At 45.5% G+C, this 19,589-nt stretch overlaps 1 protein-coding gene across 4 annotated transcripts in view; it reads right to left on the reverse strand.

The window, feature by feature from the left end:
* IGF2BP1 (insulin like growth factor 2 mRNA binding protein 1) overlaps nucleotides 1–19,589 on the reverse strand; it is a gene marked incomplete at both ends in the record, with an annotated part of 39,508 nt that overhangs the window by 11,607 nt on the left and 8,312 nt on the right. For all 4 annotated transcript variants that reach the window (XM_081271182.1, XM_081271181.1, XM_081271180.1 and 1 more), the window contains 2 exons: nucleotides 1,639–1,690; nucleotides 2,125–2,173. In XM_081271182.1, the coding sequence (XP_081127308.1) occupies nucleotides 1,639–1,690; nucleotides 2,125–2,173 (101 nt within the window). The remainder of the gene's footprint in view (nucleotides 1–1,638; nucleotides 1,691–2,124; nucleotides 2,174–19,589) is intronic.

Raw genomic sequence — 19,589 nt, forward strand, 5'->3', positions numbered from 1 at the left:
CTTTTCCCCCCATGCTTTTTTAACCTTCTGTCTTTTGACCAGTGCCTGTAAATTTGGTTCTTCTAAGGCCAGCTCATCCCTGTGTGGGGTACTGACTAGATAAAAGAAGCCTCTGCCCTCTGGACCCTGATAAGGTCACAAAAGATCAGTGCAAATCCCTCTAAACCCCTCTGGCCTTCAGCAATGCTTTCCCAACTCAATGGTGAGGGACATTCTGACTTGACAAACAGAAAGGAACCTCTGCATTCATGGAGTATACATTCCAGAGAGGCAAACAACAGTTATAATATAAGCTAAGTGATTATAACCAGTTATAATCATTTTTAGCTTGCTCCTTTCCACAAAGAATACGGAAATCAATATTTAAATCTCAAAGTGACCAAAACCAGTATTTCTCTATCTAAACACCTCAAGATGCTGAGTACGGTGGCACAAGCCTGCAATCCCAGTGACTTGGCATTTAAAAATCTACTTGGAGGGCTGGGACTGTGGCTCAGTGGTAGTGTACTTGCCTTGCATGTGTGAGGCTCTGGGTTCGATTCTCAGCACCACGTATAAATAAATAAAATAAAGATCTTTCAACAACTAAGGGAAAAATATTTTGAAGGCGCTGGGATTGTGGCTCAGTGGTAGAGTGCTCGCCTAGCACGAGCGAGACCCAACTTCGATCTTCAGCACTACATAAAAATAAAGACATTGTGTTGTGTCCATCTACACCTAAAAAATAAATATTAAAAAAATATATATATATATTTTTTTTAAATCTACTTGGAGCCAAGCACATGCTTGAACAGATATGAGATGGTTTTGATCCCTGGTACCAGAAAAATAAATAAAAATAAAGAAAAATTGACCAAAGACATGTAGCTATAAGCAAGAGCTTCTGTAGAGAAATGACCAATTAACAATTTCAGCCATAACCCAAAAATGGAGCAAACTACAAAATAAACGTGGGGGGGTGAGGGGTAGGGAGGTACTGGGCATTGATCCCAAGGACACTTTACCACTGAGCCTCACCCCCAGCCCTTTCAAAATTTTTCATTTTGAGACAGGGTCTCACTAAGGTGCTTAGAGCCTCACTAAACTGCAGAGAATGCCCTGAAACTTGTGATCCTCCTGCTTCAGCCTCCCAACAAGAGGCTGGAATTACAGGCATGGGCCTCCTGTGAAAGTTAAAAAAACTTTTAAAATAAAAAGGCTGCAAGCCAGGCAAGGTGGTACACTTTTATAACCCCAGAAACTCAGGAGGCTAGGCAGAGGATCACAAGTTTGAGACCAGCCTCAGAAACTTAGCAAGATCCAATCTCAAAATAAAAATTAAACAAGACCCAGTCTCAAAAATTAAAAAGAGGTATAGCTGGGTAGTAAAATGCCCTTGGGTTCAATCCCCAAAAACCCCAGCAGAAAATAGATTAGATAAATAGATAGAAGACAGAAGAGACAGAAGAAAAAACCTGGGTCCAGGAATAAGCGGTAGAACTAAAAGGGGGCTTGGTTTCCTAGTCCCCATGCCAGCCAATCTCCCTCTACATCCCATTTTATCTGGATCTTCCTGGTGTACTTATTTTACCACGGAATGGCAATCAGAGCAGGTCCCCAACTCCTCAGACACCCACCTCTCACCCTGACCCATCTTACCTTGCTCACAGTTCTCTACTGTTCCATACTGAGCCAGCAGACTATCCAGTACCTAGGAACATGGAGAAGGTAAGAAGACACAGAGAAGGGTGAGAATCCAAGCCAGGATCCCACTCACCCCAAAAGGCCAGGGCACAGGCAGAACCATAGACAAGGACTGGGTATTACTGCCTTGTAGACTAACAATGATGGTGGCAGAGAGTATCTTTGAAGGGATGTACTGAAGCTCTGCCTTGAAAGCTTTTTTGGAAGCACATCCAGCTACCTGGGGCCCTATCGACTCCTACCATCACCAAGTTTAGAGAACACCCTTCCCACCTTCTTAATGTCTCTAGCCTTAGAAATAGCCCAAAAGTTGGAATCCAAGATGAAGGAGACCCAACCAACCCCAGACCCAGGAGACTCCTCCTTTCAATTCAAGCCAACCCAGACATGCCGCCATCTGACCCCACCTCATTCCACCAACAGCTTTCCCAAACCACTTACTTCCCATCGGAGCTGAGGTGGAATATTTCGTATCTGGATTTTTCGACTCCTGAAATAAAACAGAAATGAGTCAGAGAAAGCTCTGGGAGTTTTAACTAAGACCCTGTGAACTAGTAGTAGTTTCTAATCTTTGTCCTAGTTTTTACCTTGCTCCTTCTGGTCACCAAAATGAAGTCTTACAGTAACTTTTCAGTAATGCAGCTTTGGAGATGGGGTTGTCTCAAATTAGACCAAATTATACCACATACATCTTGGGAACAGTGGTGCATTCCTGTACTCCCAGGGGCTCAGGAGGCTGAGGCAGAAGGATCACAGGTTCAAGTCTAACCTCAGCAATTTAGTGAGACCCTCAGCAACTTAGCAAGTCCCTTTCTCAAAATAAAAAATAAGAAGGTTGAGGATGTGGCTCACTGGTTAAGCAGCCCTGATGCAGAATCAAATGCTAGGAGCAGTTAGGTAACAAAATTCCCTAAAAAGTCACAACTGTTTTGTTACTCCTTAGTGTTCTCACTCCATTCTTGTCACCACAACCAGCCACTACAATGCCAAGCTAAATAAGAGAAATTTAATTAATCTAACAACTCTCTAAATGGTACCTACTTCATGCTCTATTTTTTTTCAAGAGGCTTGGGGCACAGAAATGAACCAAACACAAAATGCTTGGCCTGAGGTGCTCACCAGGTTCCAGGGGAGACAATATATGCAAACAAATTACAGCAGATAATAACCAGGTTAAGCCCTTGGCAAGGATATGGATTTAAACCACTTATTAGCACTGATGTTGAAAAGATTATTTAACTTCTTTGAGGCCCAGTTTCCTCCCCTGTAAAGCAGGGATAATACCTATTCACAGGTGGTAGGTGGTGTTAGATATTTGTAAAGAGCTTAGCAAAAGGTTTGAAGTAAGTACTTATGCTGTAACAATAGATGCATCTGCAAATACTAAGGTGGCTGCGCTGCTAGGCCTTAGTACCACCTTCCCCCTCTCCCAGTTCCCTCTCCTAAACAATGATTCCCCCTCCATCACATCTTTCAAATTCCTCTTAAAAATGTCCATTTTCCCTGAGGAAAGCTTTCAGGTTCAGGGTTGAGTCCCAGGGCAATTGCTCACCACTCAAATCAATAACCTAATCTCTGAATTTGAGACATTTAAATTGGCTTGATGTGTTAGTCAATTGTCATTTAGGTCTTTGGATATCATTGATCATAAAGTCTTAGTTCAAGAACAAGGTCCAACAAATTTGTTGCAGTGTGGAGGAAAGCTGGACTAAAAAGCCAGAGTCCAGTTCAAGCCCCTAACTGCCTCCAATGAAATGTTGGTTGATTGAACCTCTTAGCCTCAAGCCCCAGTACCCTGCAGGATGTGCAATGGGGACCATATGCAAAAGGCACCGGGCCAGCTCTTGTTCAGCTGAGAAAGGGATGCTAAAATTCTTTTTTTTTTTTTAATATTTATTTTTCAGGTGTAGATGGACACAACACAATGCCTTTATTTTTATGTGGTGCTGAGGATTGAACCCAGGTCCCACCCATGCTAGGCAAGCGCTCTACCACTGAGCCACAATCCCAGCCCAGATGCTAAAATTCTAATTGTAAATTGTGTCCACTTTGGCTATTCTGGTCCTGCTTACACCATTCACCAGTCTCCCCAGATAGATACAAAGAGCAAACAGAAGGCTCTCTTCTCTAAGATCCCTTCTAACTCTGCAATTCTGAGATAGGAAATTTTTATCCACAAAATATACTAATGAACATCCCTTTCTGAAATGAAATAACTTGTGGAAAGGAGAATAGGAGAAGAGATTCTTTGTGGCATTCTACTTTGGTTAGTTCATGAACTTGACTTAATTACAGCAAGACAAAACAGTGAAGATCAGAAACAAATGCAGTTCCATGTTCTCAGATTCCATCAGGCCAACCTGTGATTCAACCCATTGGCCAAGAGGAAGCCCCACATCTGCCCAAGTGAGCAATTTCCAGTAAGTCTTTGGATGACCGGATGGACAGACTGTTTTCAAGCTGTCAAGAGAACTGGAGAAATAAAATGACTACACCATTTTATGATGGAGAGAACTGATTTAGCTTAACAAGATGACAGGGACATCCCAGACCCATGATGCCTCCCTTAACAGTATAGACTTCGGGATGAAGGGCAAGGAGTTGGGGACTGCCTGCCTGGATGTTCAAGCCAATAAGGACCTAATGTAACCCAACTGCAGGAGCCTAATTTGAAGTAAGCTCTTTCAAGATTGTCCCTTACTATAAGCTAAGGCCAAAGGTCAATACTTCCCTCTTCAAACTTAGAAACTTTTTTTTCAGGGCAGGGAGGGGGAACAGGAGGGGTGGTAGTAGTGAAATCAAATCTCTGCTGGGATGTTAATCCATATCCTGAAAGCAATGGCAGGCAGTTTGTCTGGAATGTCTGGAATGTTCCAGGAGAGGGAGGGGGAGGAGGGCAGGGCCACCCAGCCAATGAAAGAAAAGATATCCTGGCGGCCCTCCCCCACCCCTCTAGGGCACATACCCCACCCACCCTGGGAACCCACTCCAGGCCCCTCCCAGGCCTCCTTTCAGCAAAGCCCCCAGCCCCATACAACACAGCTAGGAGGGCCTGGAAGAGCTGAGGCCATGAAGAACCTTTGTCTTCTGAGCCCTTGGCCTGGTTTCTATTAAGTTTGATGCTACCTAATATATTTCAGCCCCAAAGCTCATGGGGCAATGCTGAAAGTTGTAACCTGCATTCCCTTGCCCTGGACCTTTTAGGTGACTCATTCATTCCAGAAACAAGTGCAGAAGGCCCAGGATAGACTGGGCCAAAGCAGGGTCCTGAGGGTCTGGGGGATCCTCATGGTGGAAAAGAGGCACCATAAGTCACTTTTTCACTCCACCTGCGTTTTCTCCTGTAGAAACACTGGCAAGGCCTTTGTAAGGACTAAATAGAGAAAAGTGAATGAAGCAGGGTGCTGGCCATGTAGTAAGTCTCCATCCATGTTCCAGTCCCCAGATGGCTACAGGTATCCAGACCAGAATGGAAAAGGGTCAGCAAGCAAGTAGTGCTGACAAAGAGTTAATGGTTGAGAAGGATGACAACCATTGATTAAAAAAAAAAAAAAAAAAAACAACTTCTGAGATGATGGGAAAATAGTGGAAAACACTACTACTGCCTAAAGCCCCACTCCTGCTCCTCCACCTCCCAGGCCCATGGACCCCTCCCTCTCCAGGAACCAGTATCTGCCAGGTCAAGATGAGCTCCTTCTATACCAGAGAGATAACAGACCCCCTACCCTGAGAACCATCTCTGTACCTGGAGTGCCATTATTCAACAAAAGAAAACTCCCCACGGTTCATCAACTGCACCAACCACCAGGAGCTGAAAATCTGTTGAATGAAAGAATGAAGCTTCCTGTCCCAAGAAGGCAGAAGACTGCACCAGCCCAAAGGCTGAACTGCATGCCCACAGCCTGCCACTTGCAGTGCCCTCTGCCTGCCCTGCCCATCAGGACACTTAAAAGGCCCTAGAGGGCTATTCACTAAATACACAGCCATTAGAGAACCCACTTCTCAAATGCTGCTGGGCCACCATGACACAGTGGTCTTTCTTTTTGGAAAAGAGACAATAGAGAATGTCACTGCAACATATGGTTACATAGGAAAGCAAGGGATTTGGGAAGCTCAGGAGCTGGTGCCCAGGAAGGGGAACGTAAGAGCTCTAGTATCACTCATCTAGTATCTAGTATACTCTAGTATCACTCACCTGGACTTCAGGGAAAGGGTCACAATTAGGGAAGAGCCTGATTAAATTTTATAACAAAGAGATCTAACATTTGAGAAGCACTTACCACCTGCCAGACCCTAAGGTTATATAATCCCCCCAATACCCATGAAGGTGGTACCAGTGCTTCTGTTTGAGAGACCAGGGCCAAGATTAAGAGGCTGAATATTTCAACCAAGTCGCACAGCCACTAAAAAACAGAGCCAGGCAGGTATCAACCCTGTCTATCAACAGGAGAACTTTCCTGGGGCTGGGGTTGTGGCTGAGTGGTAGAGCACTGCCTAGCACGGATGAGGCACTGGGTCCACATAAAGATAAATAAAGGTATTGTGTCCACCTACAACCCACATCTGTCTGTTCCAGGCTCTTTGCACTGACCCTGTGCTACATTTTTGATGGCATAAAAGAAACAAAAAGCTTTTTGCTATAGTTCCATCACGTTAGGCTTGAAGACCAATTATTAATACTAAGAGTTCACACATTGAAAAGTAGGGCAGCCATGAGGGTGCTGTTTTCCAATAAACCAAAATATCCCACCTAAGACTCATTAAGCTGTTAACTTCTTTTCCCAGCTGCGTATTTCCACACTTTATTGAAAAGTGATTTAATGGCATATCCTAAGCTTATTAGTTCGGTGACATGTTATTCTCTAAAATCACATTGTGATTTGGGAAGTTCTTTGTCTCTGCCAACCTGCTCCTATCTCTTTATACCGCCCCCCCCCATCTCACAGGGTAAGGTGCCACCTGCTGTGTTGATGGCCTGCCCTTCCTAGACTGAGGAGCTTCTTGAAACCAGGGTGGCAACAGCAGGTTTTAGAATCCTATCAAGTTTGGGCCCCAGTTCCCAGAAGCCCTTGTTCTGAGTCAAGCCTGAACTTTCATCTCCCGTGGAAGTAGGATGAAACTGGGATATTCAGATTAGATCCTTCACCTCCACCTTCCACAAGGCCATGCTTCTGCCTCAACATATGGTCTTAGGCAAGTCAAGCCTTCAACTCGCTGAACCTCAGTTTCTTACATCTGGGGAACAAGGAATAGAATTATTCTATCTCCCGAGGTCTTCTGTCCCTAGGCAGGTATCAACCCTGTCTATCAACAGGAGAACTTTCCTGGGGCTGGGATTGTGGCTGAGTGGTAGAGCACTGCCTAGCACGGATGAGGCACTGGGTCCGATCCTCAGCACCACATAAAGATAAATAAAGGTATTGTGTCCACCTACAACTAAAAATATATTAAAAAAAAAAAAAACAGGAGAACTTTCTCAATTTGAGATTATCTGTGCCTTAATGGTCTGAATAATTAATTGACTGTTCACTTTCTTTCTTTTGTCACCAGGGATTTGAACCCAGGGTTGCATAGCCACTGAGTCACATGCCCAGCCCATTTTTTAAAAATAAACAATTTATTTATTGCTTTGGTTACTTGGATTGAACTCAGGGGTACTCGACCACTAAGCAATATCCCCAGCCCTTTTTTTTAATATATTTTATTTAGAGGCAGGGTCTCATTGAGTTGCTTAGTGCCTCGTTGTTGCTGAGGCTGGCTTTGAACTTGTGATCCTTCTGCCTCAGCCTCTAGCCACTAGGATTGCAGGCATGTGCCACCACCTCCACTCTTTTCACTCCCACCAGAAAAATTAAAACCATTTTCACATAATTTCAAGACTTTAAGGGTTAATGAAAACATTGGGATCCATCCAAGGTTAAGACATACATTCACACCTACAGGTAGGGCTTCGTGTAAATGATGTCCAAGTCTCAGACAAGCCTTATAATGAGGGAGGATGTACGACGTAATTAAAAAATAATAAAGGTGAGGAGGCTTTGGGTATGGCTCAGTGGCAGAGCTCTTGCCTAGCACGCAACAGTCTGGTACCACAAAAATAATAGTAGTAGTAGTAATACTAATAATAATAATAATAATACTAATAATAATAAAAGCTACACTGTGAGTGAGTTTGGTGTTACACTAGGATGCTGCAAGAGTGAGAAAAAAAAAAAAAAAAAGATGTTCCAAAACAGCAGGAACACACCACTCACTTACCTAACCAGTACCAATTTCTATTGAGTCAAGACTACCATGGCTTCTCTCCCAGTCTCTGGAACAAGTCCAGCTGCTGGGCTATCCATTCCACAGAGGTTATCTTGGTATCTACCACACTCCAGGCCTATGCTATCTATCATGGTAGCCACATGTGGCCTTGGAGCACTTACAATGTGGCTAGTTTAACTGAAGAACAATTTTAAATTTTATGTCCAGAACTTATACAATTTTTTCAATTGTGAATTTTATGTAATCTAAATACGGAATGAGTATCTCCAATAAAACACTTTGACTTTGTGATGGGCTAAGTGTAAAAAAAAATACACACTGGATTCCTAAAACTTGAATACTCCCCTCCCAAGATAAAGAAAAAAAAATCTCGTTAACCACTATTTATATTGGTTGTATTTGGGGGGTACTAGGGTTTTACCACCTGGGTACATCCCCAGGCTTTTGAGACGTGACAGTATCTCATCAAGTTAGTGAGGGTCTGAGTGTCTGCTAATTTGCAGACATGGGCCTTATGACCCTCTTCATCACCCTGGATTACAGGTTTGTGCTATAGTGGCCAGCAGAAATAATTTTTCGATATGCTGTCTTTAAAATTTCTTCAAGAGTAATTTCAGCCAAGTGTGGTGGCCACATGTCTGTAATGCCAGTGGCTCATGAGTTTGAGGCAGGAGGATCAAGAGTTCAAAGCCAGGTCTGGGGATATAGCTCAGTTGGTAGAGTGCTTGACTCACATGCACAAGGACCTGGGTTCAATCCACACTACCACAAAAAAAAAAAACAAAAAAAAAAAAAAAACAAGAATTGAAAACCAGCCCTTGGTAAGTTAGCTAGGCTCTCAGCAAGACACTGTCTCAAAATAAAAAATAAAAAAGTCTGGGGATGTGGCTTAGTGGTTAAGTTTCCCTGAGTTCAATCCCTGGTACCAAAGAAGTATTTTCACCTGTTTCATTTTCAGTATTATTGGAAATTAAAACTCATGTGTGAGGGCTAGGGTACAACTCAGTTGGTAGAGTGCTTGCTGCACATCCACAAGGCCCTGGGTTCAATCCCTAGCAACACACACACACACACACACACACACACACAAAGCATGGCTCATCTGTACTGCACAGTGCTGGGCGCTGTCTGCATGCTGAGCACAGAGCGACTCACAAGGCTCCTGCTTCCCTGCAGTTTCAGTCCCATAGGAACCCCAGTGTGAACAGGAAGGGATAAAACAAGGCTGACTGGGAGAGGGCTGTCCATTGGGTGCCTGCCTTCAGAAGCGGTGATTCTGCAGGCTCTTCCAACAAAAGGGTCCCAGTGAGGTTGATGTGGGCATGGAAGGGTCCTCACAAAGCTGGAGCCCTTCAGGCTGCATCTCCAAGCTGGAAGTTGCCCTAAAGGACCCAGCTCTGCTTTTTCTAAAGATCACCACTGCACTGACTCAGTCCTTCCTCCCCACCCTTCCCATCCCTATATACAGGATGGAGAAGTGGCACACACAAACAACAAAAAAAACTTGCCCAGGAAAACTTCTGAAGGGGGCGAGCCTGGCACGCTCCAGGCAGGGCTCTAGTTGAGAAAGGGGGCGGGGCTGCGGAGGGAGGAGAAGCTGGCCCCATGCCCAGGGCTCTGTGCCAGGCTGATCCAGAGGCAGGGCAGCCAGACAGGCGGGGACGCTGGGTGGCTGGCGCGTAAGGGCTAGAAGTTGGAAAACCAGGGACCTACTAGGTGATGTGGGACTAACAGAGTAGGTTCTGTTACTAGGAAGAACATCAGTATGGAGGGACTGGAAGGCAGGGACACCACTGGACTGTAACTGTGGCACTGAGCATGTGGTCCTTTTAAATGAAGGGTGGCATATCCAGAGTCTTACGTGTCCCCTGATTCCTGTACTAACTATGAGAAAAAGAAAGTAGGAAAAGCACATCTCCAGGACCTCCTCTGGCTCTCGGAGGGGTCTTCTAACAATGTGTAATAACAAGTCAAAGGAGAAAGGGAGATTGCCCAGCTTCTTACATGACTACAGACACACCACACACACTACCCCTTCACCTATCACCAAGAACTTCCAGTTGAAAAGAATCAGATTCATAGTTTGAGGCTGGAAAGCAGGAAGCCCACACGCCTGATCTAAAGTCATCCTTATTTCATGGGAGAAAATGAGCCTGAGAAAAGGAAAAAAGCTTTGCCAATTTGGAAGTAGAACTAGAACTCACTCTCCAAGCTCGTCTGTGTTCATTTTACCAAACTACACTGCTTTCCCTCAGAAGAGGAGGAGTGTTGATACAGCAGAAGCTCATAGAGCCTGACGTCAGGAGCAGGAAAAATGCCCATATTCTGTATGGCTAAATGCGTGCCAACTGGCATTTACTGCATGCGGCTCTAATTTGGGCAAAAGATTTAATTTGCAGAAGAGCTAACTACCCTATAATACGGCTGGATGGCTGTCAGAGATCTGTTAAGAGGGGAAAAGGGCAGTCACCAGAAGTTCTTATCTTGCACACAATGCCAGCTAGGTCTAAGGTAGACAAGGAAGCCAAGGAGTAAGCTGAGGGAGAGGTGCTAAGGTGTTGACTAGGGTAGAGAGCAAGAGGCAGCCATGAATACTTAGCTTAATTCACTCATCTCAGGAATAAATGGGTTGACAAGAAAGCCTGAAGATTTTTTTTTTCCTTACCCATCTGGGCAGCGCCAGAGGAAGCCAAAACAGAAGCTCTGGGACAACCGATCTGTTTCCAGACAAATTCTGAGTCTGCCTGGGCCAACTGGTGTCCCCTCCCCCCATCTTCCTCTCTGCCTAGAATCTTACTCTTTAACCTCAGAGTAGCTCCTGCAGGGGACTGGCCGTGTGTAGTTACACAGTGGGAAGAGGGAACCAAGAAAAGGAAAAATCTGAGGTGTGATAAATGTGCAGGAGAAGCCATCAGGGGGGAAAGAAACTTAAGTATGTGGACATGGTGACCAGTGTAGCCAGGCCTTTCTGGTGGAAGCAGAAATGGTGCCCTGGAGGACGCGGCTCCCCATCCTTCTCAGATTGGCAGTGAGAAGTATCCGGGATCCTCCCTGGGGGTAGGGAAGCTTACTAAACTCTGAGAAAGGGAAAGACCACATCACCAGAGATGCTGGGTGAGCTCTCATCCCAGTGCAGATGTCAGCATCTCTCCAGGAAGCCGAAAAGCCAAATGGTCGGACATTCTGGGGCCCAGAGACCTGTCTAAGGATGGAGCTGCCACTCAGTGGATGGTGACATGGGAGATGCCTTGGAAATGGAGAGGAGGAATCTCTCCTCAGGAGGAGCAGTACGTGTGGAGAGCACAGCTCATGGTGAGGATTTTGAGGGGGAAATCACAGAAGAAAGGAAAAGGAAACCAGCTCATTTTTTGCAACTGGTGACTTGGTCCTGCCAAAAAGACCCTCTTAAGAATGAACTTCGGGGCTGGGGATGTGGCTCAAGTGGTAGCGCGCTTGCCTGGCATGCGTGCGGCCCGGGTTCGATCCTTAGCACCACATACCAACAAAGATGTTGTGTCCGCCGAGAACTAAAAAATAAATATTAAAAATTCTCTCTCTCTCTCTCTCTCTCCTCTCTCACTCTCTCCTCTCTCACTCTCTTTAAAAAAAAAAAAAAAAAAAAGAATGAACTTCGTGTTTGGAAGAAGTGTTCCCTGTATAAGGATGGGAGTGTGTCCTGGTGTACATTAAATAGTAACAATTTAATTCATCCTATTAGTGGAAAGGAGCTCTGGTTGCCTCCCCTCCAGGTGCCAACAGAGACCTGTAGCTGGTGGGACACTTCAGGAAGCCAGGTGTCTGTTTCTTCCTGGTGGAGCAGCTCTGGCAGGGATGTCCATCTGATTTCTGCCTGGCTTGGGGTAGGAGGAAATTTTTTTTTTTTTTTTTTTTTTTTTTTTTTTTGCTTTTCTTCCTGGTTCAGGGTTCTGAGCGGCAGGTTTGACAACGCCTTCCAAGATGGTTCTCCACGCCCTCGGCCAGGAGAAGGCGCAGGGCTCCCGCAGCCTGAAGGACCTGGGCCCGACCCAGCCTTCCCCCTGAGGGTTGGAAAGCCCAGCAGTCTGGGCCACGAAGAGAAAGAGGTGCCTGGGAAGGGCGGCAGCAGCTGAGGGTGGGGGAGGGCTGGCAGCAGCTGGGGGGGAGGAGGGGAGTCCTGTGAGCCCGCAATTGAGAAGGTCTGAGCAGCTGAGAGGCCAGGCCTGTGCCCCATGGGGGCGGACCCTCCCCCAGCCCCTCTCACCTAACCGGGGAAAGCTGAGCGCTCACTCTCCCACCCCAGCCTCTGGGTGGGCTTCAGCTGCAGAGCGCCAGGAGGAGGCAAAGGATGTCCCCCAAACGCCCCGCCCCCCGTTAATCTAGAATGTTCTCCTGCCAAATCACCCTTGGTGTCCGAGAAGCTCCAAGCTGGTCGGCGGGCCCCGCGGGCCCTAGGCTACCAGCGCAGGGCCCAGAGGGGGAGGGGACCTGCGCCAGGGGCTGCTGGGTGGGGGTGGGGACCAGGACTTTGCCCTTTGTGTGTGTCAGTCTCTCCCTTTCTCTCCCCACCGGCAGAAATCCGACCCCAGTGGTGAGCCAGGCAGCCAGCGCGGGGCAGGCTCCCCCTCCGGGGTCCTTTAGTAAATCCAGACCCGACCTCCCTGTGGTCAGGGCTGTGACTGAGGTGGTCCTGTGGGGGGAGGGGGCTTTCCGCCTGCAAACAGGCCTGCAAGCATTTAAGTGGGAACCGGTTGGGGGTAGGGAGCCGGGAAGAGGCTGGAAGTGGGGCCGCAGAGGCTGGAGGGGAGAAAATGGCCCGGGAGGCGGCATTCTTTAGAGACCTCGGCTGGGCTGCGGGAGGAGGCAAGACCCGGCTGGGGAGGCCTCCCACTGAGAAGGCAGGAACCGGGGCCTGGGAGTGGGATAGGGAGGAGCGCTGAACTTAGGGGCCTTCCCAGGAGAGGCCAGGTCCCCAAGGCCAACCGGGAAGGCTCCCAAGCAGAGTAGATAGAATAACCTTATCTGCCAGCCCTTTTGGAGTGTCATCAATTCATAATGTTGTTTAATAACGCACCTAGGCATGGTACTTCAAAGTTAACAAAGTGCCTCTTTACCGGCTCTTTCTTTCTATGAACCTGGATCAACAAAAAGATGCTGGTCTGAGGCCCTCAAGCACCAAGGACGGCAGAATATTTATTTATTATTTCAATTCTGCAGGTCCAAAAGAGGTCAAGTGACTAGCCCGAGGTGACACTAGCCAGCAAGTGTCACTACATTGTGCAGCCTACTCCTGCTTGCCACACAATATTTTAAGTGAGTTATTGCTCAACATGTATCTCCAAGCCGCTCTGGAGGCTGAGGCAGGAGCCTGGTGAGTTCAATGCCAGCCTTAGCAACTCAGTGAGGCCCTAAGAAACTTAGGGAGACCCTGTCTCAAAATAAAATATACAAAAAGGGTGGGCATGTGGCTCAGTCTTTAAGTGCCCTTGTGTTAAATCTAGGTACAAAAAAAAAAAAAAAAAAAAGATACTGTATCAACTATGACTTGTGACTCTGGAATCCCTGTAACAAATGTCACCTCTTTATCCCTGCAGGGGGGCAGGGGAGAAGAGAGGGAAACCATCTCCATCCTGGCCCTCTTCTCCAAGCTCCTATTTCCCCCAGAGTTGAAACTAAACAAAACAGGAGAGGCAGGAATTAGCCAAAAGTTCCAGCCTTGGTGCCTTGGTGCCTTGTGAAGTGTGAAAGTTCTTTCTTAGAACCCAAAATACTCATTCAGCTTATTTCGTGAGGTTTCTGGAGATGGCAAGGATCCAGGTGAAGAAACAGAAACCTGGGAAAAAACAATGACAACAGATACCACAACTGACACAGCTGGGGGGAGACAGGGCTGGGCTGAGACTGAAAAGTGCCCGTGCAACCCACTCAGGTCTTTCCTCCACTTGCTTCAGCTCCCTCTCTGTGGCTCTCACACTCCAATAGCAGAATCCCCCTCCAATTTTAGGGGCCCAGACAAGGGGAGAGAATTCTTGGATCCATTATCTCACTTGAGATGCCCTAAAAATCCCAACAGGGAAAGGAAAATGCAATGCAAAGCCAGTGTCCCACGACTGAGAAGGGAAGGAGGCACAGAGCAAGCAGTTGTGTGATTTCATGTGGGTTTGTATTTATATTTGCAAAGCTTATGCCCCCCCCAACAATGATAAAGAAAACTCGCATTGTGAGAGGACCACCTGGCCCCACCCCTAAGAGAGCTCAGCCTTAAAGACAGAGTTGAATTTAGCCAGAGTTGAATTTAGCCCTACTCATTCTTGCACCACCAGGCTTCATATTATTCTATATTATGAAAATAATGCCTTTGGGGTTCTTATATGGCTTCAATGAAATAACAGTTCTTAGAGTAGATAATATAAGTTTCCTATAATTATAGAAAGACCATCTTTTGATCTTCCTTGCTTCTCATAGTGCTTAGGAGCAAAGCAGATGTTGAATGAAGTAAATAAACAGGGCAACTGCCCTACCTACCTATAACTTATCCCTGAGATAAGTTACTGAATACTGCCCCACCCTCATAAATTATTTTGCCACAAATTCCACCCTGTCCATTTGTCCACCAGGCTCTCCTTAATGCAATCCCAGGCTCTCCTTAATGCAATCCTCTTTTCTGCCTATGCTCCAAAACCTAGTTTAGCTACCACCTCCCTCTTCTCTTAGTACTGAGATGGCATACGCCTATTATTATAATCCCCCAGGCTTCCATGCTGTCCCACAGCTTTCCTGGATCTAAACTGGTAACACTGGAGGGCAGGAAGGCTCCCTCTTAACCCCCATGCCTGCCTTCTCCACCCAAAACAGGAGATGTAATACTACTAAATATAAATTAAATAATTGAAATATTCAATTCAGGGGAGGGGGTCAGGTAAATATTCCCACATTGCATGGGCATGGTGGCACACATTTATAATCCCAGCAGCTCTGGAGGCTGAGGCAGGAGGATCATAAATTCAAAGCCAGCCTCAGGAATTTAGTAAGGCCCTAAGCAACTCAGTGAGACCCTCCCTGTCTCTACATAAAATATAAAATAGGGCTGGGGATGTGGCTCAGTGGTTGAGTGCCCCTGAGTGCAATCCCTAGTACCAAAAAAAAAAAAAAAAAAAAGGCTGAGGATGTGGCTCAGGGGTTAAGTGCCCTGGGTTCAAGCCTTGGTACCAAAAACACTGTCTAGGATGAAGTGTCACTTCCATGTGGGTAAAAGCAAAACCAGCAATGGTTTTGAAATAGTGATTTGTTTGTGAGGTGCAATGATGCAAGCCTGTTGTCCCAGTTACTAGAGACTGAGGCTGAAGGATCACCTGAGCCCAAGAGTTCAAGACCAATGTGGGCGAGTAACATTGCAAGATTCCCATTTCAAAAGAAAAAAAAAAATGGCAAAGGAAAAAAAAGTACTTGATAAATTATAGTTCTTTTCACATCCATTGTAAGACCAAGGTCACTTATTCCCTGTGTATTTCTAGTATGTAGCAAAGGGAATGTCATACATAGTAGATTCCAAACAGATAAGCAAAAGTGGACAAATGCATATGCTCGTGGATGATTAGAGGTATCAATATTTGCAGCAATATGCAAGTCATCACAAAGTACCATCTTCGAGGATGCCTATAGGTTTGTTTTCTGTGGGGTTTTGTTTTTGTTGTTTGGTATAGGGATTGAACCCAAGGGCATTTAACCACTCAGCCACATCCCCCTAGCCCTTTTAAAAATATATATTTTATTTAGAGACAGGGTCTTACTATGCCTTGTCTTTTTTTTTCTTTTATTAAATACAAGGTATCAGACAAGTGCATTGAATAGTATTAGTAATCATTTTTTTTTCTGTTGAATAACTATGCCATGTCTTGCTGAGCTTGGCTTTGAACTCATGATCCTCCTTACTCAGCTACCTTAGAATTGACTTCTGAGTTTGCACCACTGCGCCTCACAAAATTTCCTCACATGCATTTTTAAATTATTAGTTATAGATGGCTTATCTATTTTTTATGTGGGGCTGAGCATCAAACCCAGTGCCTGACATGTGCCAGGCAAGTGCTCTACCACTGAGCTACAACCCCAGCCCGCATGTGGATTTTGGTTGTAATTTTTTTAATATTATTTAATAGCCAATGGTTGAGTAGCAAATGCACTCCGAAGACCCCGACCAGGCAAAAGATGCTGACTTTTTTTTTTTCTTTGAAGAGGAGAGAAGGAGCTTGAACTAGATTGGTGGCATTCCTCTTCTAGTCAGAAGTTGAAAGGAAACTACTCATTTAAGATGGCCAGAGAAAAAGGCAAGGGTAGAAAGTGAAACAAAGATCATCTTTCCGAGATACGGCTTTATGAAGATCATTCTCCCTGGCCTCCAGAGCCCAGGACTCCCTCCACTCTATTTCCAAAAAGCCAGCAGCAGCTTCTGACAGCTAGATCTTCCTTTTCTCCATGTGAAATAAAAAGTTCCTAAATGGACACTTAAGAGTGAATACTGGCTGGGTGCTGTGGCCCAGACCTGCAATACCACTCGGGAAGCTGAGACTGGAGATCACAAGTTCAAGGCCAACTGGGACAACCTAGCAAGACCCTCTCTCAAAATAAGAAATAAAAAGAGCCAGGGATGTAGCTGAGTGGTAGAGTGCTTACCTAGCACATGCAAGATGCTAGGATAACAAGTGTGCACAAACACAGGGCACAGGGCACCCCTTCCTGCTGCCTCCAGTTACCATCCTAGTACAGCCAGTCCTTGCTCAGAATACACTGGCTGCAGACACCAGCAGCCACAGCTCTGTGAAGAACATCTTTGCCCTTTAATTTAGGGCTCCATCTCCAAATCCTGCCCAAACAACTGGTGTCTATTACATTTGGACTTCTCCTCCCAACCAACTTACAGACCTTGAAAAGTAAGTAGAATAAATATTCTAACGTTGAATAGACAGCCTCAAAAAGTTTCTTTTACCCAGCAATCCCCATTTCAGTTCCTGTCTCCCCTCATTTTCTCTTTCTCAAGAGAAACTAATGGGAAGTTGACGAGCCCCAAGCAATCCCAAATGCAACATACATCACTCTGAATAAACTAATTGTAAAACCCTTTATAGTAACTGATTAAAGTCACAAGCCTGTTAAAGGGCCAGAAACCACATCCGTATTGGAGGCCATTCCCCCTCTCCATCCCAAGTAACAGAAGCTTCGATTAATCCCTGGCTGGGTCCTGGGCATCGGTATGAACACATGCATATTCCCACAATGTCCAGGGTATGGTGTGTGTTTTGAGGAGGAACGACTGAAAAGAGAAGTGGTCACAAAGTTGGGTTCTGAATCGTCTTTGGGAGCTGTTTCCAGACTAGCATAGCAGACCAGGGAAAAAGGAAAAGCCTCTACAAAGGCAAAGGAAGGAAGCAACTCACCTCCTGGGCCTCCAAGAATCCAATATACTCATCTCCCACCTGGTATCCTCTCAAACCCCAAAAGGACTCAGTTCTTAATACACTTTCCACATTTGCAGATCCAGGTGGACCCCCACAGTGTCCCTTTTCTAATGCATCTTTGATAGTGGTTGAAAATGTGAAATTTCAGCTAGGAACCTGGCCCAGGTTCAGAGAATCAACAATCAAAAAAGCTCATTTCTCCTAATGAAGAACCTAGGATTCCCACCATGCTTGCCCCATCTCCCCAAGCCTGTCTCAGATTGATGGGCAACAGTACTGACAGGCTCATGATCCAGGTTTCTCTAGTGAGCTTCCTCTCTCTCCCCAAAGATAGCTTTTGCTTTTCCTTTCAGCACAGGTTCATAGTTTTAAAGGAACCCTACACAGATCCCCTTCAACATGTTACATAAAATAACACTCCAAATGCACATAAATATACTTAAACACCCCAACACAATGCCTGGTATGTACCACACACTGCCACACTCTCATGAACCATTTTCAAATGTCAATATACTTGACCATTTCTGATTCTCTTGGAATTACCCTCAGCTCTACAGGCCAGAGCAGAGAACTGCAAAGCTTGAGGACAAAGATTGGACAAAACAGGAGGCAATGAAGTCAATATCCAAAGCAAAAGAATATGATCATTATAATAGCTACTGCATATTACTGTTAGGGTCACTTTACAGTTATAGCAGTAGAGCTCTTGCTTTTAAAAAACTATCTCCTGGGACTAAGAACAGAGCTCAGTGGTAGAGCACTGGTTTCTGAGCACGCACAAGGGCCAAGTAACCAAATAAACAACAAAAACAACTTTATATACAGTTATCCTGGGAGAAAAAACCTGTACAGGTATGGAGGATGAGAGATCTAAGGTGGTCCTAAGTCTCTGATATTATAGAGCTTCCGCCCTCCTTGAGCCTTAAGAATTTTTTTTTTAAGAGAGAGTGAGAGAGGAGAGAGAGTGAGAGAGAGAGAGAATTTTTTTTTAATATTTATTTTTTAGTTCTCGGCGGACACAACATCTTTGTTGGTATGTGGTGCTGAGGATCGAACCCGGGCCGCACGCATGCCAGGCGAGCGCGCTACCGCTTGAGCCACATCCCCAGCCCCGAGCCTTAAGAATTTAATGGTGGCACACGCCTGTAATCCCAGTGGCTTGGGAGGCTGAGGCAGGAGGAGCTCAAATTCAAAGCCAGCCTCAAAATCTTGGGGAGACCCTGTCTCAAAAATGAATTTTAAAAAGTGGGTTTGAAATGTGGCTCAGTGGTTAAGCATCTCTGGGTTCAATCCCTAATATTCCCTCCAAAAAAAAAAAAAACAAGAATTACTGTCCAATCAAATTTCACTCATTGATTTTCTACTGAAAGTGGCCAAAATAAGCCCGCGGCCTACTGAGGGGAGCTCGCTCTAGGCTGGAGGCAGTGACCTTGGAGCTCCCACTGGTTGAGCCAGGTGTGCCCTGGAGGTCTCCCTCTCTCCTCTAGACCTCATGGGTGTGGTGTTGGCCATTGATATCTCTGTTTCTGAACCCTGCCTGTGCTGATTAACACACATTGGTCCACTCATGTAGAGGTGGCGTCATTCATGCAGGAAATAAGCAAATAAGCTCACAGGTTCTTTATATTTTAAAAATTTAAAAAAAAATAATTAAGTGGCCAAAATATCTTGATAGTTTGTAACTTAATTTGCAATGAAAAAAATTGAATATTCCCCTTAACCCTCTTAAGACAATGTGGAAGTTTAACTACAATGCATAGAATCAACATGGTAGTGGGCTGGGGATGTGGCTCAAGCGGTAGCGCGCTCGCCTGGCATGCGTGTGGCCCAGGTTCGATCCTCAGCACCACATACCAAAGATGTTGTGTCCGCCGAGAACTAAAAAATAAATATTAAAGATTCTCTCTCTTTCTCTCTCCCCCCCTCACTCTCTCAAAAAAAAAAAAAAAAGAATCAACATGGTAGAAGAAAAGAACACTGAAATATTCACCCACTTTTTGTGCCTCTGCTGTTATTTTCTTCTCCCACAACCCTAGTCCAAACTGAGCAAAATTCCCAGCCATCTCTTATCAGACCGTCCCTTATATGCCTTCCAGTTACCAAAATGCCCCTTGTCTAACAAGATTTGTCCCAAGGAGTCTTGATATCTGGACAGTCCAGCCAAAAATTCGTTTAATCATCCTGCTGTTTGCTCTGTATTTCATTCAA

This window comes from Spermophilus citellus (assembly GCF_964194105.1).
Source record: "Spermophilus citellus genome assembly, chromosome: 17".
Classification (NCBI taxonomy): Eukaryota; Metazoa; Chordata; class Mammalia; order Rodentia; family Sciuridae; genus Spermophilus; species Spermophilus citellus.